Source organism: Macaca fascicularis, chromosome 16 (assembly GCF_037993035.2).
Source record: "Macaca fascicularis isolate 582-1 chromosome 16, T2T-MFA8v1.1".
NCBI classification, from domain to species: Eukaryota; Metazoa; Chordata; class Mammalia; order Primates; family Cercopithecidae; genus Macaca; species Macaca fascicularis.
Window position 1 is genome coordinate 63,144,450 of NC_088390.1, and position 22,029 is coordinate 63,166,478.

Here is a 22,029-nt window from a genome sequence, read left to right on the forward strand (position 1 = left end):
CCGAGACGGGCGGATCACGAGTTCAGGAGATCGAGACCATGCTGGCTAACACGGTGAAACCCCGTCTCTACTAAAATACAAAAAAAATTAGCCGGGCGAGGTGGCGGGCGCCTGTACTCCCAGCTACTCGGGAGGCTGAGGCAGGAGAATGGCGTGAACCCGGGAGGCGGGGCTTGCAGTGAGCTGAGATCCGGCCATTGCACTCCAGCCTGGGCAACAGAGCTAGACTCCGTCTCAAAAAAAAAAAAAGAAAATTCCACTGGAAGAAACAGGACATTTTGAAGGTGATGGCTATGTTCATTATCTTGATTGTGGAGGATATGCATGTTAAAACGTATCCAGGCCAGGCATGGTAACTCATGCTTGTAATCTCAGCACTTTGGGAGGCTGAGGCAGGGAGATCGCGTGAGGTCAGGAGTTTGAGACCAACCTGGCCAACATGGTAAAACCCCATCTCTACTAAAAATACAAAAAATTAGCTGGGCATGGTGGTGGGCACCTGTAATCTCAGTTACTTGGGAGGCTGAGGCAGGAGAATCACTTGAACTCAGGAGGTAGAGGTTGCAGGGAGCCAAGATCGTGCGACTGTACTCCAGGCTGGGCAACAATAGTGAAACTCAGGCTCAAAAAAAAAAAAAAAAAAAAAAGTACCCAGGCCGGGCGCGGTGGCTCAAGCCTGTAATCCCAGCACTTTGGGAGGCCGAGACGGGCGGATCACAAGGTCAGGAGATCGAGACCATCCTGGTTAACACGGTGAAACCCCGTCTCTACTAAAAAATACAAAAAACTAGCCGGGCGAGGTGGCGGGCGCCTGTAGTCCCAGCTACTCGGGAGGCTGAGGCAGGAGAATGGCGTGAACCCGGGAGGCGGAGCTTGCAGTGAGCTGAGATCCGGCCACTGCACTCCAGCCTGGGTGACAGAGCGAGACTCCGTCTCAAAAAAAATAAAATAAAATAAAAAAAAGTACCCAATTGCACACTATACACGCAGTTTATTTTCTACCAATTGTATTTCAACAAAATTAAGATACCATGCATTTTCTATCCCATTTTTTCATTTACTTTTTTGAGGAGCCTCAAAAAATAGAAGTGGCCTTGGTAGGGAAGGAATGTCGTGATTCTGAGTACAGTATGGCAAATTATTTTGCCTCAGTTTCCCTAACTCCATCCAGTGCATATGAAAGTGTCTATGTGTGTGCAGGGTAGGTCTGGGCTGAGCTCTGGCCCTCCAGTTGTTTCCCCGTTGTGGGAGCCTAAGCCAGGGTGCCCAGGACTCCTCTGTGGCTGGTGGGCCTGATGCCCACAGCTGGCGATTCAGGAAGGAGGGGCCTGGACCAGGCTGTGTCCCGGGAAAGATGACGGCTGCTGCGGACTCTCCCGCCCCCTACAGCCCGAACTGGGTACTGCAGCAACGAGGTGCTCAGTCCAGGGAGAGGTCCGAAAGGTTCTGGGCACAATGCTGCAGGAAGTCAAAGTCAGGCACGGAGAAGGGCACGCGGGACCACTTTTTGGCCTGGATCCGCCCTTGAGGGGTCTCCAGCAGCATGCTGCGGACTTTCAGCGCTGGCAGCTTCACTGACTTGTAGATCATCTGCAGTCCCCAGATCTGGAGGTGACAGACAGTGTAGGGTCTGGGTCTCTGGCCTCAGACTGGGCTTCTCTCAAGTTGGAATTCCCTGAATACAGGGCCTTTCCTCCCACCTGAGATGTCACAGACTATGGGCTCCCTTAGGCAGGGGCTGTACCTCCCTCTTCAGACTGGAGGCCATGGGGTGGGACTGTCTCCTGTGTCCTAGTGAGGGCTCCCTGAGGGCCTCTGAAGACTGGGGCTGAGGACTCTGGGGCCTGGGACATGGCCCAAGCTCTTACCTCCCCACAGTTCCTGCAGCTGATGACACCCCCAGGTTTCCAGTCCTTGAAGACTTTGTTGATGACCACAGGATCCCTGGAGACGTTATAGTAGATCCTGGAGAGGAAGGGGAGTGGCTACAGCCCTCATTGACCCTCCTCAGCCCCAGATCTCATGCCCTCCTGCCGGCCAAGCCTCTGCCTGGACCTTGGGCCTTCCTGCTGGTCAAGAGGCACAGACTTCCCAGGCCAGGAAATCCAGTCTTCAGTGAGTTCTACCTGTGTGGCCTCCATCGCATGTTCTCTTGTGCCCAGGTTCAAGCCTCAGCATTGGTTACCTGGTCTCACAGTCTCCTAATAGGTCTCTCTGCCTCCATTCTTACTCCCAATCCCAAGCCATCCTTCCACCAACTGCTAGAGTGATCTAAAAATATAAATCTGCCCTGACACTCTGTTCCTTAAAATCTATCCAAGATTCCTAAGAGGAACCTCCTGGATAAAGGCTACACTTACCCACCTGACCTTTAAGATCTTCCATGGGCTACTCTGTCTCTTTCTAAATCTCATTATTCACACTCCCTTCCATTCAGGTCAACTGGCACCTTTTTTTTTTTTTTTTTTTTTTTTTTTTTTTTTAAGGGCAGAGTCTCACTCTATTGCCCAGGCTGGAGTGCAGTAGTGCAATCTTGGCTTGCCTCCTGGGTTCAAGCGATTCTCGTGCCTCAGCTACCCAAGTAGCTGGGATTACAAGCATGGGCCATCAGGCCCAGCTAATTTTTGTATTTTTTTTTTTAGTAGAGAAGGGGTTTCACCATGTTGGCCAGACTGGTCTTGAACTCCTAACCTCAAGTGATCCACCCACCTCGGCCTCCCAAAGTGTTGGAATTACAGGCGTGAGCCACCGCGCCCGGCCCTCCGTGGTTACCTTCTCATTCGCTCAAATTCAAACCAGACCCATTGAGACCTAGCTAAAATGCGACCTCCTCAATTGAGAAAACCTGTGTGAAGATCCTTGGCACAGTGGCCTGGAACACAGAGGGTGACATAATGAATGGATGGAGGATGGGGGAAGGTTACTGTCTAGGAGACAGAGGATGGGGGATGGCTCAGGGATGGCCAAGCTCTCTTGATATCCTCGGAGTAGGTAGGACCAGAGGGTCAGTGTGTGGTCTTTTGACACTTAGTATCCTGAATTCCAGTTCTTGCTCAACCAGATAGTGGCTGTGGGAACTTGGGCAAGTCACGTAGCCTCTCTGAGCCTCTATTTCCTTGCCTGTAAAATGGAGACAGGGATAAAACCTGTCTAACCAGATTATTGTGAAAATGCAGAATAAGTACTTGCTATAATGCTCTTTAGCTTTCCAAAGCTTCAAAGCACTGTCTGGATGGGAAGGATTCCCAGTCCCCCATCCCACGCCCCCATCCCGATAGCCCCTTCCACAGGTCTCACGAGAAGTTGGGGTTCACGTTGACATGATGGGTGCCCTCCACCTTCCGTAGGTCGCTGCCATGGCCCACAGCCACCATGCAGTTGATGCAGAGTAGCTGCACGTGCTCCACTGGGAACTGCCGCCTCTGGCTCTCCCGCTGGGCTGCCTGGGCCGCCCGCTTGGTCAGGGCTGCCTGCTGCAGATCCTGGATCTGGGGTGGGAGGGGACACCAGGCATGACTGGGGCCTAAGAGAACGTTCCTTGGGGGACAAAGGGGTCCCAAAGACCTAAGATAATTTGTACCAGGAAGAGACTTTCCTTAACCCTCCCTGGAGCTTAAAAGAAGCTCTATTGCTGGGTGCAGTGACTCATGCCTGTAATCCCAGCATTTTGGGAGGCCAAGGAGGGTGGATCACAAGGTCAGGAGTTCGAGACCAGCCTGGGCAACATGGCGAAACCCCATCTCTACCAAAAAGACAAAAATTAGCCGGGCATGGTGGTGCACACCTGTAATCCCAGCTACTCAGGAGGCTGAAGCAGGAGAATTGCTTGAGCCCAGGAGGCGGAGATTGTGCCACTGCACTCCAGCCTGGGTGACAGAGTGAGACTCCGTCTCGGGGAAAAAAAAGCAGCTGTGGAGAACAACAGTGTGGGTAGTGGGAGGCAACAGTGGGAGGGATAAGTTTTCCTGCTCAATCTTGAAGGATTTTGGGTAAAGCTGCTTCTGTGAATCTGTCATGGGGCATCATTAACAATTATGCTGGGACAACAGGGAGCACCCTGGACAAGGCAGGATGGTGGTGGCCCTGCCTCAGGGAAACCAATGATATAAGTCCTAGTTCTGGGCTTATCTTCTGCACGTGGACTTATCTTGTCCCCTCTGCCTGGTTCCAGGAGGGCTGTAATGCAGCTCTTCCAGATACATAAAGTATCTCATGGCAAGGATAAATAAAAAGCCTTGGACAAGGCCTGCTCCTAAGGCCTTCTGGAGTCCAGGTACTGCCTTCCCTGGCAGCCCCACCCCTGGCCTCTATCCAAACCTTCCCTAGGTGGGCAAAGTTAGCCCTGAGATATAGAGGGGACAGGGGGACATATGTGTGCAGTCAGAAACCTGCCAGGGAGGGGCTGTCTCCTCCCCATCCCTCCCACAGGGCATGCAGGCCGCCTGCAGACCTTGGCCTGGTACTCGGCCTGGTCCATCTTCTGCACAGCAGCCACTGCCTGCTCCATCAGCATCTCCAGCGCCTCGTTGATCAGCTCCCGCTTCAGCTCCCGGCTACCCTCAGTTGCTACAAACGAGTACACACTCTGATCGGCCCGGGCACGGCCCCTGGCCTGGGAAGGGAGACAAGGGGTGTCCTGAGTGGGGCTGGGGCCCCACACAGGATCCTATAAGGGTGCCCAAGTGGAAGGAATTGTGTGAGTACCTGGACCATGGAGATTTCATTGGTCAGGAGCCCATAGCGCACCACCACGTTGCACTGCGGGATGTCCAGCCCCTCCTCTGCCACGCTCGTGGCCACCAGAAGGTTCAGGGTTCCATCTCGGAACTTCCGGATTACTTCTTGCTGGTCCCTCTGCAGGGGAAGGGCAGGGAGGAAAAAGAGGCTGGTACATGAGGTGGCTCAGGCTGACTCCACCTGCCAGAGTAGTCTCTCCTGATTCAGCCCTCACTCCTAATCTTGGTCCATCTCCCTGGAGTACTTGAATCCCATCTTTATCCCCAGGTACCCCCAGGATCTTGCCCATCTTCCCAGATAACTGTCCAACCCCTGTCTTCCCTAGGGACTCCTAAGGCTCCCTACCCCTCTAGTCTAGGAAAAACTCCCAAGCCATAGCCTTCTCCTGCAAGGGACCCCAGACCTGATCCTCTGCCCTGAGGAACTACATCACCCACCTCTTTCCCTACAGACCTACAGACCCCTATGCCCACCCTTCTGCACCCAGGGACCCCCAGACTGGGAGAGGCTTCAGCACTGGGGATGTCAGTGTCTGCCTCTCTCCCCTAGCTCCTTGCCCCTCTGCCTGGGGACAGTCAACCTTCTCTTTCCACCAGTTCTCCCTGCCTCCACCCCTCTGTGCCAAAGACCCTGTTCCCCACACTTCTCTCCTATGGAATCCCCCCCGCAGTGCCAGCATCTTTCCCCGAAGCCCACACCTGGGTCATGTGGGTGCTCTGGCTGCTGTTCCCAGCCCCAATCAGTAGCTGGGCCCGAATGTCCACAGTCTGCAGGCCCGGCTGCTGCTGAAGCCAGAGCAGGAGGGAGTGTGCGCTCTGGCGGGTGCGGGTGAAGATGATACCCCGGGGGCTGTCAGAGCTCCTGAACTGCCTTTGCAGGATCTTTTCCAGCATCTCCAGTTTTGGATTCTCTGGGCCATGAGTTGCCAGGTGGGCCAGCACATTCTTATGGCCTGTTGAAAACCCCAAAATGTTAGCCGGGTGTAGTGGCACATGTCTGTAGTCCGAGACACTTGGGAGGCTGAGGGCAGAAGGATTGCTTGAGCCCAGGAGGTCAAGGCTGAAAAGAGCTATGATTGCATCACTGCACTCCAGACTGTGTACTGTGTAACAGAGTGAGACTGTCTGAAAAAAAAAAAGAAGAAGAAAGAGAGAAAGAGAGAGAGAAAGAGAGAAAAGAAAGAAAGAAAGAAAGAAAGAAAGAAAGAAAGAAAGAAAGAAAGAAAGAAAGAAAGAAAGAAAGAAGAAAGAAAGAAGGGAGAAAGAAAGAAAAGCCCCAGACAGAGGCAGAGGATTCAGATCTTGGAGTGGGGAGGGCACTGGCGGAGGAGGTTCTCACAGGAATAGGACTGCAGGAATGCAGAAGGTGGGGGTGGTGGAAGGATGGAGCTCCTGCTCAACTCCCCCACAGCAGCACCAAGAATACATTTAAGGATGCCCTGGCCAGGTGCATTGGCTCACGCCTGTAATCCCAGCCCTTTGGGAGGGTGAGGTGAGCGGATCACCTAGGTCAGGAGTTCGAGACCAGCCTGACCAATATGGTGAAACCCTGTCTCTACTAAAAATTAGCTGGGCATGGTGATGCACACCTGTAATCCCAGCTACTCCGGTGGCTAGGGCAGGAGAATCGCTTGAACCCAGGAGGGGGAGGTTGTAGTGAGCTGGGATAGTGCCATTGCACTCCAGCCTGGGCAACAGAGCAAGACTCCTTCTCAAACAAACAAACAAACAAACAAAAAGGATGCCTCCTACCAAGCCCACTCTCAAGGCCAGCCTCACACCAGGGTCACACAGTACAGAACCTCAGACTAGAACCCTCTTCTTCCCAGTGACCAGGATGACCCTTGAGCTTTTCACTCTGACCTCTGCTACCCAGATCTCTTGAGCCCCAGCCTGTGCTGAGATTTGCAACCTTAAATTTCACCCTCTGACTTTCAGCCTCACTCTCCCAGTCTAAAGGAACCACTCCTAACTAATGTTTTTAAAAAATCTGGGCCAGGCGCAGTGGCTCACACCGTAATCCCAGCACTTTGGGAGGCAGAGGCAGGAGGATCACTTGAGCCCAGGAGTTAGACCAGCCTGGGCAACAAAGTGAGACTCCGCCTCTACAAAAAAAAAATTTTTAATTAGCTGGGAGTGGTGGTGCCCACCTATAGTCCTAACTACTTGGGAGGCTGAAGGGTGAGAATTACTTGAGCCCATTAAGTCGAGGTTGCAGTGAGCTGTGATTGCACAACTGTCCTCTAGCCTGGGCAATAGAGCAAGACCCCGACTGTTTAAAAAAAAAAAGTCAACAATGTGAATTAATTTTAACAACTATGCAAAAACCTTCACAAACGAGGAAACAAATCAGTCCTACCCATGGCCTTGGATTTTGGTTAGAAAAATAGGGTCTCCACCAGTATCCTCGCGGGCACCTTCCCACCTGACCTTGTCCCCTGTGCCCTGGCCTCTGACCTCGCATCCAGGTCCCATCACCCCCGGGCCGGAATCCCCCTCCTGCCCCTCACCATCGAACAGGGCCAGCAGCCGGCGCTCGGCACACAGGATCTGGGTTTTAGTGACGTGCTCCCTGTGATAGAAATCCTGCAGCGCAGCCAGGGCATCCACGGCGCGGACGGTGTCATGGATGAGCAGCGCGTCATTGTAGCGCCTCAGGTGAAGTGCGTACACCCGCTGCTCCTGGAGCCCGGCCAAAGCCGCTGCGGGCAGAGGGCATAGTGTCTGAGCGGCCCACAGCCCCGCCCCTGTCCCGCCCCATAGGGCCCTCCCACTCAGACTCCGCCCCTGGAGTGGCTAGGCCTCCGCCCAGGCAGGCCCCGCCCCTGACTCCTCCAGCATCTTCGCCTCCGCCTGAGGGGCTGTCCCTCTCACCAGCCTCGCTCAGCTTCACCACCTGCTGCTCATACATCTGCGTCCCAAAGTTCCGGCTCAACTCAGGCATCTCCAGGTGGTCGTGGACTTGGTCCATGAGCTTCTTCAGCAAGTCCCCAAACGGATCCTGGGCAAGAAGAGAGTTGGAGGGGATTCCCATACACACTGGAGGATGGGCACCCAGTGGGGGTGCTGACCCCGGCGTGTAGCACGCTGCGACTGCCTCAGCCATCTGTCTAAGCTGAGGGATGAGCTCCAGAGGGAGGCCGGCTGGAGTGTGAAGGAGTCCTGCCCTGTCTCACCCACGATGTGCTCTTACCCTTTGGCCTGGGCACGGTGATGCCTAGTGTAAGGTACATGGATGTGCCTTGGTCAAGGAATAGGCTGAGGCGGACATCCGGGCCAGAGTGACTCAGCGAGTTTAGGGGGCAGGCACATACTCCACTTGCTATGTAACCTGTTTGTGTAAGTTCATACTGGACTCTACTGTCAGTAGAAGGTATAACTGCCCTGCTGACGCTGTGCATGGGGCTCGGTTCAGCTCGGCACGGCAGGGCACGCTGGCATGCCCAGAGAGAGAATAATGCTACTAATTCCTGTAAGGGAGGGCCGGTCGCCTTGAAGGTGGGCAGTGGGGAGCCGGGAACCAGCTTGTGCCCAGAGGGAAAGAGTTAAGCTGCTGACCCTGACAGAGCTGGCCTTGCAGGCCAGGGAGTGCAGCTGCAGGTGTGGGGGCAGCAGGAGCCACAGAGCCAGAGCACACAGCCCAGATAAAGGTGGACAGTGTGAGAGAGCTGCTGCTGAGAGAGCTGCTGAATAAAACTACATTTCACCTGCCTATGGCCCCCCAAGTGTTCTTTCAGCTATCTGCTCCCTCACTCCCTCCCTCCAGACCACGGTGTGGGCTCAAACCTGACCCCAAATGTAACATTTGGTGTAGTTATGGACCTGACACCTAGTCCTTGTCCAGTCCAGTCATAGCAGACACCAGGCCGTGTCCATACTGGAGAGGGCTCAGTAGAGCCTCAGCACAAAGTATCCCTGCTCTCTGGTTTCTAGAGCACTCCCCAGCATGTCAGTGCTGTGACAGACACCGGCGGTGCCTTCTGAGTCAATCCAAAGAGCAGGCTGTGGGCATGGGCTGTATCTGCCCCATTTCACAGAAAGGAGAAATTGAGGCTCAGATACATAGCAAGTGACCTGAAGTCACAGAGCCTGTGAGGGCGGAGTCAGGGCCCAAGCCTAGGTGTCCTAACTTGACACCAGCTCCCGCTCTCACCGTGTCCCTGCCCCTACATACCTGGCTGCGCCTGTGGCAGAGGTTGTACTGTTTGCAAGGCTGTTGGCTGTGCTCCTGCAGCCGGGGGCGATAGTTCTGGGGTGACATGATGCACCACGTGTCCAAGTTGGCACAGAGCTGGGGGCAACAGAGAGGACTTTACTGGAAAGGGAGGGTCTGTGGGGACAATGGGCAAACCTTTGGGGCAGGATGGATCCCAGCTGAGGACAGGACAGTGTGGGCCATTGCGGGTGTGGGCATTCGTCTACTCAAATATTGCTCGCCCTCTCTCTGCCAGTCTTGTTCTAGGCACTGGGGATACAAAGGAACTCAGATTGGAGTTGGAGAGACAGATAATAAACCAGTAAATAATAATAGAACCGGCCAGGTGCGGTGGCTCACGCCTATAATCCCAGCACTTTGGGAGGCCAAGGCGGGCGGATCACCTGAGGTGAGGAGTTTGAGACCAGCCTGGCCAACATGGTGAAACCTCATCTCTACTAAAAGTACAAAAATTAGCCAAGCATGCTGGCACACGTCTGTAGTCCCAGCTACTCAGGAGGCTGAGACAGAAGAATCACTTGAACTCGGGAGGTGGAGGTTGCAGTGAGCCAAGATCGTGCCACTGCACTCCAACCTGGCTGACAAAGTGAGACTCGGTCTCAAGAAAAAAAAAAAAAAAGAGGCTGGGCATGGTGGCTCATGCCTGTAATCCCAGCACTTTGGGAGGCCGAGATGGGAGAATCACGAGGTCAGGAGTTTGAGACTAGCATGGCCAACATGGTGAAACCTCATCTCTACTAAAAATACAAAAAATTAGTTGGGCATAGTAGTATGCGCCTGTAATCCCAGCTACTCGGGAGGCTGAGGCAGGAGAATCACTTAAACCTGGGAGGCGGAGGTTACAAGGAGCCAAGATCATGCCACTGCCCTCTAGCCTGGGCGATAGAGTGAGACTCTGTTCCAAAAAAAAAAAAAAAAAGAATAGAACCTTGCAGAGCACGTTAACAAGCTCTGAAGAGGATAGCACTGGATGACATGACGGAGAGCAGAGGGGGTGATCAGGGAGGACTTTCAAGAGCTGGCATTAAGCTGTTCAATGAATGACAAGGAGGAAGCAGCAGGTAAAGTTCAAAGGGAAGGGCATTCCAGGCAAAAGAAACGGTAAGTGCAAAGGTCACGAGATGGGAACAAGCCCTGCATGTTCAAGATGCAGAAGGCAGGCCAGTGTAGCTGTAGGATGAGCTACAACAGGGAGGGCGCAGGAAATGAGGTGGAGAGATAGATCATGTGGAACTTTGTAAACCATAGTAGAGTTGGGAGTTAATTCTTTGTGCCATAAGAAACCATTGGAGGCTGGATCTTAGGCGAGGAAGGGGCCAGACACTGCCATGGAGAGCCTGGTAGGACTGGTGGGGATGGGGTAGTGGCAGGGCAGGCAGGCAGGCAGGGAGGGAGGGAGGGAGGGAAGTCCCTGGTGGGTCTGGCAGTGGGAGGCCCACAGGGGCCAGGCTGACCTGCAGGACGTGGTCGATGGCCCCATCGAGCTTGGAGGCCCCGCCAGTGCCTGGGGAGGCTGTGAGACCCAGCACCTGGGGTAGGGGCCGTGCCCTCTGGAGTTTAAGTTCTAGGTACCGGCTCATGATGACGTTGTAGACAGTGTCCTTGTGCGTGTGGTGGCACTCATCCACCACGATCAGGGAGAAGGCTGAGGGCACAGGGAGGAAGGCTGTGACCTGTGTTTGCAAAGCCCTTCCTCCCATCAGCTTTCAGGTAGTCCCCACAATAGTCTAAGAATTCCTTCTTCCCTTCCCGACTTGCAGCTGTGTCCCAGGATGGAGAGCCAGGCAGGGATGATTTCTCTCCATTTCACAGATTAGTAAACCGAGGCTCAGCTGGGGAAGGGACTTGTCTAAGATCCTATACTATAGCCCGGCCTGTTTCTACTAGAGTGTCTGCTGGGGTTTTGTGAACAGGCAACCCTCCACTCCCACAAAAACTCCCAACACCTTGATTCCAGTGGGTGCCCTGGGGTTGATGGAAGTACCCCAGATGCATATCCTTTTCCTCCTGGCCATGGCCCTCACCAGTGAGCTCCACGTGCTCCTCCTCCTCGGGGCTGGTCAGTGCCATCTGCAGAAGCTCTGCTGTGCAGATGAGCAGGTCATGGCACCGGGCCAGGTGGCCAAAGCCAGCACGTGGCCCCATGTCCCCACTCAGTGTTGTCACGGTCCAGCGTCCATCCAGCATGCGCCTGAACTCTTCACCGTGCTGGGTCACCAGGTGCACCTGGAGATGGAGAATGAGCTGGGAAGAGAAAGCTGAATCTGGGGCCAGGGAAGTGCGGGGGAGGTAAGGTGACCCGCAGGGCATGGCTGGGTACTGAGCCGGGGTGGAAAGACAGGTGAGCTTAGGGATGGCCACAGCAGCTTTGGAGTTCTGGCGGGGACTGAGAGATGCCTGAAGAGCTGAGACCCTGCTTGGTGGTGGGGGAGTGGGGCAGGGACAGACCACTCACCCTGTTGACCAATACAACCACCTTGGCGCCATCCACAGTCTCTAGGTGCCGCTTGGCCACATAAGCAGCCGCCCGGGTCTTCCCAGCCCCCGTGGGCAGCCAGATGATGATATTTTTGCCCTCCAGGGCAGGCATGATCACCTCCCACTGGTAGGGCCGCAGCTCCATTCTGGGAATAGCAGGGGACTCAGACCCACCGGCCCCTCCACCCCTCCCAACTCCTGGCCAGACCAGTTCGTGCAGAGACCTCCCTTTGCCCAGGACTCCACCCCACTTGAAGGAGGTGGGGCAGGACTCCCTCAGAACCCATCAGGACTCTGCTCTGCCCAAAAGCGGGAGGCGGGAGTAACACAGGCTACACCTGCCCCCTGCCCAGCCCAGGTCTCACCTGCTCTAGTCGGTAGGTCTGCCCAGGGCAGTCCCACTTAATTCAGCCTAGTGCTACTGTGCTCAGCTCAGAGACCCGAAATGGAAACTGAAACTGAGGGAAGGAGCCAGCTGAGCCGACTTAGGAATCTCCCATCCCCGCCCCGGGAAAAAGAACCAATAAAAAAGAACCGTTTGTGCTAACAGTCATCGCCAACTGCCGCGAGTACAAACTCCGGGACGAGTACTGCCGCTGCGCCAGCGCCGTGGCAGGCATGATCACCTCCCATTGGTAGGGCCACAGCTCCATTCTGGGAATGGCCGGGGACTCAGACCCACTGGCCCCTCCATTCATCCCAACTCCTGGCCAGACTGGTCGGTACAGAGACCTCCCTTTGCCCAGGACTCCACCACACTTGAGGGAGGTGGGGGAGGACACCCTCAAAACCCTTCAGGAGACTGCTCTGGCCAAAAGGTGGGGGTGGGAGTAACACAGGCTACACCTGCCCCCTGCCCAGCCCAGGTCTCACCTGCACCACCAGGTAGGCCTGCCCAGGGCGGCCCTGTTTAGCTCAGCCTGGTGCCGCTGTGCTCAGCGCAGACAGCAGAAATCGGAAATGGAAACTGAAACTGAGGGGAGGAGCCAGCTGAGCCGATTTAGGAATCTCCCATCCCTGCCCGAGAAAAAGCCCCATGTGTGCTAACAGGGAAGCACTCTTTCACTGCTACGGGATCCTCTATGCTTTGGCCCTTTTGCGGTCAGTTGTAACCACGTCCACCCAAGTTAAGGTTAAGTCAGGAGGTTCTGACCCCTGCTGCCCTGGCATCTGGATCAGGAGCAGCCTGGAGGAGGGAAGAGGTGGGGGGCTGCAGCCAGGTAGGTCTGCCCGACTAGAGCAGGTGAGACCTGGGCTGCGCAGGGGGCAAGTGTAGCACAGGACCAGGTCTGAGGCTTGCTGGGGAGAGCAGCCTCCAGTTTGCAAGAGGTCCCTGGGGGGCCAAGGTGAGCCTGCTAAGGCTGGGACTATACCAAAGAAACAATCACACAGAGAAATAAAAAGCTTTATTGTTCCCTCTAAGGGATTAATGCCAGGGAATGAATGGTCCCCATATCCCCACCCCGGGGGAGACTGACAGTACAGTACCGGACAAGGCATGGCCCCCTCCAGTTTGGACTGAACTTCCAATCCCTGAAGCCATCACTCAAGCTAAAATGAGCAGTCCTGGTCCTCAGGGAAATAGCCACCTGGGAATCCAAGCCTCCAAAGCTGTTAGGGACCAGGTCTGGGGGCCACCACGGCTGGGCAAGGTTCATCCCGTCCCACCAGCCACTCTAGAGGGACTGGGCCCCAACCCAGGAAACCTCTCACACACAGTGAAGGCTGGGACAGAGCTGCAGGCTTGGGGGTGCCTGAAGGTCCAGAAAGGGATGCAGGATCAGGGGCCGGAGGGCCCTTGGCTAGAGTGTCTCAAGCTGAGTTGGGTCCGTGGGGCCAGGGCATCCCCTAAGGATCAGATCAGAATCCGAGGTGGAGACATTCAAGGTCAGGGCTGTGGCCCAAAGCTGGGCCTACTTGTCAATGAGCCCTCCTTCCTTGAGCTTGAAGTAGAAGAACTTCTCCAGGGCGCTGGCGCAGCGGCAGTACTCGCTGTCCGGGGGGTTGTACTCACGGCAGTTGGCGATGACCCGCTGCAGGTCGGCCACAAAGAGCTTCCGGGTCACATAGTAGCGGCTTCGCAGCCGCTCAGTCATGGTCTTCAGGTCTGGGGCAGCAGGAGGCGGAGCACAGCTTTAAGAGGCTGAGGACCACGGCAGGGCTGTCCACCGGGGTGGGCCCCATGGGGCTGCAGGGCGCAGTGAGGGCAGGAGCAGGTATGGGGATGGAAGAGGGGGGAAGGAGATGGAATGGAGGGTCCTCACCAATGGGGAAGCGGATGACCTCGTAGTAGTCAGGGGCCTCCGACTTCTTCACAGGCTCCATGAAGGGCCAGGCACTGGGGTGCGACTGGAGAGAAGAGCCGAGCTGGGGACAGCCCTGCTGCACCCACGCCAGCCCGAGAACGCCACCCACCTCACACTGCATCAAGAGGCCACAGCCATTGGTGCAGGGGCCCCGGAAAGGCAACCTGGTCTCCCCACCTTGATTTGGGCCAGCAGGTTTTTGAGGGTTGTGTAGAGCTGGTCGGGGTCCTTCAGCTCCTTCCTGGGGCGAGACACACCAAGTCTGAGGCTCCGAGTCCCTCTGCCCCGCCCCCAACCTGGCTCCTTTGACAAAACACTCACCCCTTCTCCTTCCCCAATGGCTTCCAGCCCGTCTCTCCTGCAAAGTGGGAAGTGGGAGAATGTCTCTAAGAATGCCGATCCGCATCCCAAGCAGCGTGCCCCCACTACCCCGCAACCGAGACCTCTGCTTACGAATGCCAGGGACACTCTCCACAGGGATCTGCCTCACTCCCTCCTTGAAGCAGCTGAGCCCCGGGTAGACCTTGCGGATCTGGGCCTGTTTGCGCTCAATCAGCTTCTTGATGATCTGAGGGAAGGAAGGGTCTAAGGGGCCAGCTCCAGCCCCAGCAACAACCCCTCCCAGGGCCACAGTCAGAGCCACCAGCTGCACCCACCCAGATGCAATGCCACCTAATCCAGCACCTCCCTTCATACCTTCCCCAAGGGAGCAGAGCAAGAACCAAGATCCTGGCCTGTCCCCTCCTCACTCACACACATACACGCATGTACACGTAGTACAGGTCTACACACGTGCGCTCGCCCTCCGCATGCACATTCATGAAAACTCCCACAGATGCGCACGTGCGCACACCACCTCTTTCTGCTTCTTGATGATGTGGGACAGCTCTGTGTAGGGGATGCGGGGATTCAGCTCACACTCCATCAGTGTCGCTCCCTCGTAGTCCTTGATGTAGCCCAGGTATCGGCTTTTGGGCACCTTGATGTCCTTGGAGAAACCCTGGGGGGTGGATGGTCATGACCCAGTCCATCCATATTTCCCAACTTCTGTAGTCCCTCCCCTGGGAGCACCAGAGGGGTGGCACGTGCCATGTGACACCTCCTGCTCCTGAACCTCCTCCTGGGGCACTGAGGGTTTGAACTGTCCCTGGAAAGGTCCCAGGTCAGCTGCCCACTCCTGACTCATCCCGAAGAGCCCCCCAGTTCCTTCAGGCTGCTCTACTGGCCCCCCAGTTCCTCCAGGCTGCTCTACTGGCCCCCCAGTTCCTCCAGCCTGCTCTACTGGCTCCCCAGTTCCTCTGGCCTTCTCTACTGGCCCCCCAGTTCCTCCAGCTTGCTCTACTGGCCCCCCAGTTCCTCCAGCTTGCTCTACTGGTCCCCCCAGTTCCTCCAGGCTGCTCTACTGGCCCCCCAGTTCCTCCAGGCCACTCTACTGGCCCCCCAGTTCCTCCAGCCTGCTCTACTGGCCCCCAGTTCCTCCGGCCTTCTCTACTGGCCCCCCAGTTCCTCCAGCCTGCTCTACTGGCCCCCCAGTTCCTCCAGGCTGCTCTACTGGCCCCCCAGTTCCTCCGGCCTGCTCTGACTCCCCAGTTCCTCTGGCCTTCTCTACTGGCCCCCCAGTTCCTCCAGCCTGCTCTACTGGCCCCCCAATTCCTCCAGCCTGCTCTACTGGCCCCCCAGTTCCTCCAGCCTGCTCTACTGGCCCCCAGTTCCTCCGGCCTTCTCTACTGGCCCCCCCAGTTCCTCCAGGCTGCTCTACTGGCCCCCCAGTTCCTCCAGGCTGCTCTACTGGCCCCCCAGTTCCTCCAGGCTGCTCTACTGGCCCCCCAGTTCCTCCGGCCTGCTCTACTGGCCCCCCAGTTCCTCCGGCCTGCTCTACTGGCCCCCCAGTTCCTCCGGCCTGCTCTACTGGCTCCCCAGTTCCTCCGGCCTTCTCTACTGGCCCCCCAGTTCCTCCAGCCTGCTCTACTGGCCCCCCAGTTCCTCCAGGCTGCTCTACTGGCCCCCCAGTTCCTCCAGCCTGCTCTGACTCCCCAGTTCCTCTGGCCTTCTCTACTGGCCCCCCAGTTCCTCCAGCCTGCTCTACTGGCCCCCCCAGTTCTTCCAGCCTGCTCTGGCTCCCCAGTTCCTCTGGCCTTCTCTACTGGCCCCCCAGTTCTTCCAGCCTGCTCTACTGGCCCCCCAGTTCCTCCAGCCTGCTCTACTGGCCCCCCCAGTTCCTCCAGGCTGCTCTACTGGTCCCCCAGTTCCTCCAGGCTGCTCTACCGGCCCCCCAGTTCCTCCGGCCTGCTCTACCGGCCCCCCAGTTCCTCCGGCCTGCTCTACCGGCCCCCCAGTTCCTCCGGCCTGCTCTACTGGCCCCCCAGTTCCTCCAGCCTGCTCTACTGGCCCCCCAGTTCCTCCAGCCTGCTCTACTGGCCCCCAGTTCCTCCGGCCTTCTCTACTGGTCCCCCAGTTCCTCCAGGCTGCTCTACTGGCCCCCCAATTCCTCCAGCCTGCTCTACTGGCCCCCCAGTTCCTCCAGCCTGCTCTACTGGCCCCATAGGCCCCCATTCTCCCCTGGGGCAGTGGCAGCAGAGGAAAGAAGATAGGCATGGAGACTTTCCTGGCAGGTGTCAGGTGAAGTAGGGGACATAAAGGGACTCCTACTCCATCAACAGAGGGGCTGGACAGAATGACCCCAGGCTTCAGGCAAAGGACCAGTGTGGGATAAGGCTACGGGTCACCTGCTTTTTGAAGTAGCCGATGGCGTACTCGTCCGCGTAGGTGAGGAAGTAGAGAATGTTGTGCTTGATATGATACTCCTTCAGGTGGTTCATCAGGTGGGTCCCATAACCCTGTGGGGGAGGGGAGCAGGACTCACCAGGAGCTGAGGATGGGCCTGGTGCTGGAGAGGTCTCAGAGCCCAGAGTGGAGCGGGTGGATTGGAAAGGAGGTGGGGAAAGGGAGAGCATCCAGGCAAAGAGAAAGAAAGGCAGCTGACAGAGGGAGGGGAGTTTATGGGAGAAAGTGAAAGGTAGAGGCTTTCTAAGCTCACTCTGGGCCAGGTGCAGTGCTTCCTGTTTTACAGACCGATTCTCAACCCCAGAGGCGAGTAGTACCACCTCTATTTTAGAAAAGAGAAAACTGAAACTCAGCTATGTTAGGAAATGCGTTCAAGGTCAGGCTGCCAGCCGTGGCAGGGCCGGGTCCAAACCCAACACAGGCCAGCAATTCTCAGTCCCTGGGCCTCAGAGTTGGGAGAGGAGGGAGAGGGAGTCACCAGAGGCCTGAGCAGGAGCAATGGCTCCCACACATCAGGGCCAACGATGCGCCACGCAGATCTGAGGTATGTGACACACAGAGCCAGCGACCCTACGAGGGGGTCTGTTGTAACAAAGGACAGAAGCCAAGGCTATCAGCATAGGACTACTGTAATAACGGTTAGTTCGGCTGGTCACCATGGCTCACACCTGTAATCCCAGCACTTTGGGAGGCCGAGGCAGGTGAATCACTTGAGGTCAGGAGTTGGAGACTAGCCTGGGCAACATGGTAAAACCCTGTCTCTACTAAAACACAAAAGTTAGCCAGATGTAATGGCGCATGCCTGTAGTCCCAGCTACTTGGGAAGCCAAGGCACGAGAATCACTTGAGCCTGGGAGGTCAAGGCTGCAGTGAGCCCTGATCATGCCTCTGCACTCCGGCCTGGCTGAGAGAGACCCTGTTTCAAAAAATAAATAAAAAATAAAAATTAAAGTAATTAATTCCCCCATGTATGTAAATGTTCTTGTGATGAAGAAAATCCTAGTCCACAGGTCACCAAAGCGTGGCCGCTTCTTGGGCTCTGTCTGTGAACAGGTGGTTTCCTAATCCACAGTTATCAAAGTACGGCTGCCACCTTGTGGGGATGTGAGGAACGGGCCACTAAGAGAAGAGCAAGGGGCTGCTGCATCCCACACCTCCCGCTGCTCCGAGCTGGCCCAAACTCCGGAGCGAGCCGTGGGCTGGGGAGCGGCACTCACCTTGACCTGCTCATTCGAGGTGACAGCACAGAAGACAATCTCCGTGAAGCCCTGGGTGGGAAACATGCGGAAGCAGATGCCACCGATGACCCGCCCATCCTTGATCAAGGCCAGAGTCTTGTGCTTCCTAAGAGAGAGGTGGGCACGTCACAGCCCCTGCCTGTTTCCTTCAGGTCCCCAGAGCCCTGGAAGTCTGAACTGTAGTCAGGGTTGGGCAGTGAGAAATAAGAATGCTCAAAGGTTGAACTTCAGAAGTGGGGAGCAGGGGATCTCCAATTTTGAGGAGTCAAGAGGCCGAGGAGGAAGGGACCCGGGGGTCCTGCCCTGGGGGAGGGGCTCTCTGGGGGACGCACGGGTCAAAGACGAGGCGGGCGATATACTCCTTAGGCATGCGTGGCAGCTGGTGGGAAAAGACATTCTGCAGCCCCACGAGCCAGAGCAACACCCGCCGGTTGGCCTTGGGCGTCACCGAGTTGCCGATGACGTGGAACTCAATGATGCCACGGCGCTCCTCCAGGCGGGCTGTCTCATCCCGGGCCGCATTGGCCGAAAGCAGGCTCGTCTGGGCACAGAAGAGGGGCGGTGAGCTGGGGTTTCAGGTTGGTGGGGGTCCCCCAACTGGTCAGCAGGTCGGGCTGCCCACCTCAGGCCCCAGCATGGCAGCAGGGTCAGTGATGGTCAGCATGACCTCATTGACTAGCTCCATGGGGATGTCGCCCATCACACGGAGCCTCTTGGCATCCTCCAGGGTCAGGTTCTCCGGGAGCTTCCTCTTCTCGCCTATTGCGGAGGCAGGCAAGGTTGGTCAGGATCAGTAAAAAAAGGTTTGGGAAGGAGTGAATGATGGTCAGAGGTCAGGGATCAAGTATCTACCTGGCATAGGCTCGGCCCCTGCAGAATCCAGACTCAGGGAGCTGTTGCTGCCTCCGCCCATGCTGGGGCTGAAGATGGGGGTGCTGGGAACAACTGCTGCACTGACCGAAGCTGAGGAGAGAGAGAGAGAGGTCAGGGACAGGGGGACTGAAGCTGAGACAGAGAGAGAGAGAAGTCAGGGACGGGAGGGCTGAAGCTGGTGACAGGTCCCTCAGTGGGATCCAGGGCCTCTGGCCCAGCTGAGCCCTCTTCCACCCAGGAGGCTTAGCTCAGCCAGGCAGGCCAGACACCCTACAGAGCATACCATGGCACATACCTGGCCGGGGTACCAGCTGTGTCCCCTCTGAGGGTGGCATGGTGAAGCCTGACTCCCAGATTGGAGAGTTTGCCCCATAGATCTCCTCCTCCAGCATGGACAGGAATCTGTAGGGAGGACACAGTCTGTCCCACAACTCTGTTCTCCAAGGGTGCAGCCTGGGCCAGGCGGCAGAGGGACTGGAGGCTGGTCAGAGCAGACCCTGCTCTTAGGGAACTGGGGACCTGAAAGAGGGGACAGCCCCTGTCTTCTGGGAGCCTCCAATTGAAGGTAAGACAACAGGACACATCCAGGACAGAGATCAAAGAAGCTCAGTTTCACCATGCTGTGTAGCACAGGGAGACAGGTCTGAGCTGATGTCATCCTGTGCTGTGTGGCCAGGGAGGGCACCTTGTCACCCTGAATCCCCTCACTGCCCTCAGTATCACAATGGGCTCAGACTCCACCCCACCTTGCCATCTCTTGTTCCCACCTGATGGCGGAGGGCACTAGAGAGCCAGGATTCGTCAGTGAGGGTTTTTTGAACAGGGGAGTTATGACCCAGATTTTAAAAGGTGTGGCCGAACAGAAGAAAATTGTACAGAAAAGACCAGAACAGGAGTAGAAATTGGTTTCACTTCAAGCATAAGCTCTGATTTCTTGGAGAGCTGTGCAGGGAAGGAGTCTGAGGCTGTGTCCAGGCCCCCATGGGAAACAATTAGTAACATCTACCGGGGCGTAGGGTGGGGTGGGGGCAGCGTTAGCTTGGGCTATGTACCTGCCATCCCCAGACTAGTACTAGCAAGTTGCTTCTGGGCCATGGGCAAGTCTGCCAGGTAGACGCCCAGATCCCAGAAGGCCCATGGAGGGAGAGGAGGGACCAATCCAGGAAGCCTTCCTGGAAAAAAGGGGACAACAGGGAGGATGTGAACTTGGGGCCAAATCCTGATAGGCCAGAAGGAGCCTTACTTGGGGAAGTGAGTGAGGATGAGGGTCCTCTTCTCGGGCACCAATTTGTCCTTCTCCACTCGGAACTTTTCCAGCAGCTGCCGGCGGGTAACGGTGAAAATGGACCGGAGAAGGCTTCGCCCAAAGACATGAGTGGTTTCGTAGCGGGGGAGACTATCACAGCTCTGGGGCACGTGGCAGTAACAGAGCCATCTGGAGTAGGGAGTTGAGGGGGAGACAGGTGAGGGCGGAAACCACTGAACCCAGGCTGGGCCTGCCAGCCTCCCCCTAAGCTGCCCCTGGCTGGGCCTACCTGGTGTAATTGACCTTGTAGGTAGCCACATCTTCAGCCTGAGACCTCTGCCGAAACTGGGCAGGTGTCTCAAGCTTCCAGTAGTTAAGGCAGAGCAAGAACATCTTTGAGAGCTCGAACATCGTCTGCCGCTCCCGGGGAGCCAGGTGACTAAACTTGTACTGCACAAAGTTCAGCACACCCTGAGAAGGGGTGGGTGGGGAACAAAACCAGGAATGAGATGTGAGCAGCCTGCAGGGCCTTCTTAGACAAAGGAAGAGGCTCCCTGAGGCCAGGGACAAGGTTCTCCTCTCTCTCTCGGGTGCTCTCTATAGAAAAGCTCTGCCCCCTCCCTACCACCATGCCCACCCTGAGGTTAGCACAAAACACCCTCCCTTCTCTGAACCTCCCCACTGTTCTCAGCTTGAGGAGGATGGAGAACACAGGCTCCCCACTCCTCCAAGCTGTCCCCAATTCTCCTCTCCGCTATCTCCAATTTCCCTATCCCACCTGCTCAATATTAGGTTTCTCAAACGGAGGGCTGCCCAGGGACCCCTCCACCACGGGCCGGGTCATCTGCAGGATGCACTTCCGCAGGAGCTAGAGAGAAGAGGAAGGGGCATAGAGGGGAGCGGGGCAGAGCTGCAGACAACCCCTCAAGACCCCACCTCCTTCATTCACACCCTCCTTCAGTAGAAGCTCACCTTGAAGAGGTAGAAATAGACCTGCTTGGTGTCTGTGTCCTCCTCCTTGTGAACAGACATGAAGAGATTCTCCACATCCACCACCATCCCCAGCAGCCGGTTTATTTCATCCTCTGACACATTCTCCAAGTGAGATACGTGGTCAGCTGCAAGACAGATGGCAGAGTTGGGAAAAATTGATAGAAGAAATCAACAAGGCTTCTTGACCCTCTTCACAGCCAACCAAGATGCACACTCCGTCCCTCCAACCAGTGTGACCAATAGTGAGACTGACTGCTGCGATAACAGCCATTGGGTTGCCTGGGCCTGTTCTGGGCTGAGAGATTTCCTTTCCCCTCCCTTGGTGCATACACACCCCCCAACCCAATCCCTCCTTCGAGGCATCTTTGATTTTTCAGAGATGAGGCTTTGTGGCACTTGTCACCCTGTCCAAGCAGCTGCCCCCAGCTCCAAGGGCGCTGCCTGCCTTACCCAAGGGATGCTCACAACTGCGGCACAGCTCACTCAGGTTGGCAGCTGGCTGCTGCAGATCCATGCGGGGTGCAGTGGGGGGCTTGGGGTTTTTCCAGCCATTACACTTACAGGTTTCATTGGCCTGGAGGCGGAAGGATCAGTCAATGATCTATACCTCTGGGGCAAGAGCCGCTCCGCAGCCTGAGCTTTGACCCCACTCCCACCCGAGCCCAGGGATGCCCCAAGCCCCGCCCCTTCACCCCAGGCCCCGCCCCCACCTTGCAAGCCGAGAAGACCCCTAGCTTCTCAAGCTTCTTGGCGCGCGGCAACCCCCGGACTTGCGCCTTCCTCTGGCTAGCGCGCTGCTGCTGGCTCAGGCCAGGTCGAGCCGGATCCCCCCCGCTCCCGGCCCCCCCACTTCCTACCCCGGGCCCCCCAGTCCCTGTGCTGCCGGCTGGGGCTGCAGCTGGGGCAGGGGCTGGTGCCGGGGTGGGAGTCGGAGTCGGGGCTGAAGCCGGGCTGGGTGCAGGAGTCGGAGTTGGGGCAGGGGCTGGGGACTGAAGGGGCCGGGGCTGCGCAGCTGGGGCCGGGGTCGGGGCCTGGGAAGGTTCCGCCATGGCCTCCCCCGCAGCGGAGAGCGGCGCCGCGCTCCCAGCCCTAGGGCCGCATGGGCAACCGGCGTTCAGTGCGCAGGCGTCGCTGCGCGGCGCGTGACGGGAGTTGTAGT

At 56.8% G+C, this 22,029-nt stretch overlaps 2 protein-coding genes across 9 annotated transcripts; both read right to left on the reverse strand.

The window, feature by feature from the left end:
* Positions 1-971: 971 nt before the first annotated feature.
* On the reverse strand, positions 972-12,392 carry DHX58 (DExH-box helicase 58). 7 transcript variants are annotated; one of them, XR_012425845.1, is made up of 14 exons: positions 12,304-12,392; positions 11,408-11,576; positions 10,977-11,178; positions 10,407-10,597; positions 8,911-9,027; positions 7,611-7,737; positions 7,247-7,438; positions 5,436-5,689; positions 4,705-4,854; positions 4,451-4,566; positions 3,298-3,488; positions 2,773-3,120; positions 1,869-1,965; positions 972-1,605 (listed from the first exon to the last, which is right to left on the reverse strand). XR_012425845.1 is itself a non-coding variant. In XM_065532406.1 (13 exons), exons 2-13 carry the CDS (start codon positions 11,573-11,575, stop codon positions 1,420-1,422), a joined length of 2,037 nt encoding a protein of 678 aa, XP_065388478.1. In that variant the 5' UTR covers position 11,576; positions 12,304-12,392; the 3' UTR covers positions 972-1,419. The 7 variants fall into 7 exon arrangements, 3 of the variants coding, with proteins under 3 accessions (XP_065388478.1, XP_065388479.1, XP_073875733.1); XR_012425842.1 differs by having other exon boundaries at positions 4,451-4,612; XR_012425843.1 differs by lacking the exon at positions 2,773-3,120.
* Positions 12,393-12,821: 429 nt separating this feature from the next.
* Positions 12,822-21,982, reverse strand: KAT2A (lysine acetyltransferase 2A). 2 transcript variants are annotated; one of them, XM_005584227.4, is made up of 18 exons: positions 21,581-21,982; positions 21,321-21,444; positions 20,850-20,995; positions 20,656-20,745; positions 20,167-20,348; positions 19,875-20,066; positions 18,927-19,033; positions 18,611-18,721; positions 18,381-18,517; positions 18,091-18,299; positions 17,738-17,864; positions 16,463-16,573; positions 14,593-14,736; positions 14,190-14,304; positions 14,058-14,094; positions 13,914-13,977; positions 13,695-13,779; positions 12,822-13,537 (listed from the first exon to the last, which is right to left on the reverse strand). In XM_005584227.4, the coding sequence occupies exons 1-18, from the start codon at positions 21,917-21,919 to the stop codon at positions 13,344-13,346; spliced, it is 2,514 nt and encodes an 837-aa protein (XP_005584284.2). In that variant the 5' UTR covers positions 21,920-21,982; the 3' UTR covers positions 12,822-13,343. The 2 variants fall into 2 exon arrangements, with proteins under 2 accessions (XP_005584284.2, XP_073875688.1); XM_074019587.1 differs by having other exon boundaries at positions 19,684-20,066.
* Between the last annotated feature and the right edge of the window lie 47 nt (positions 21,983-22,029).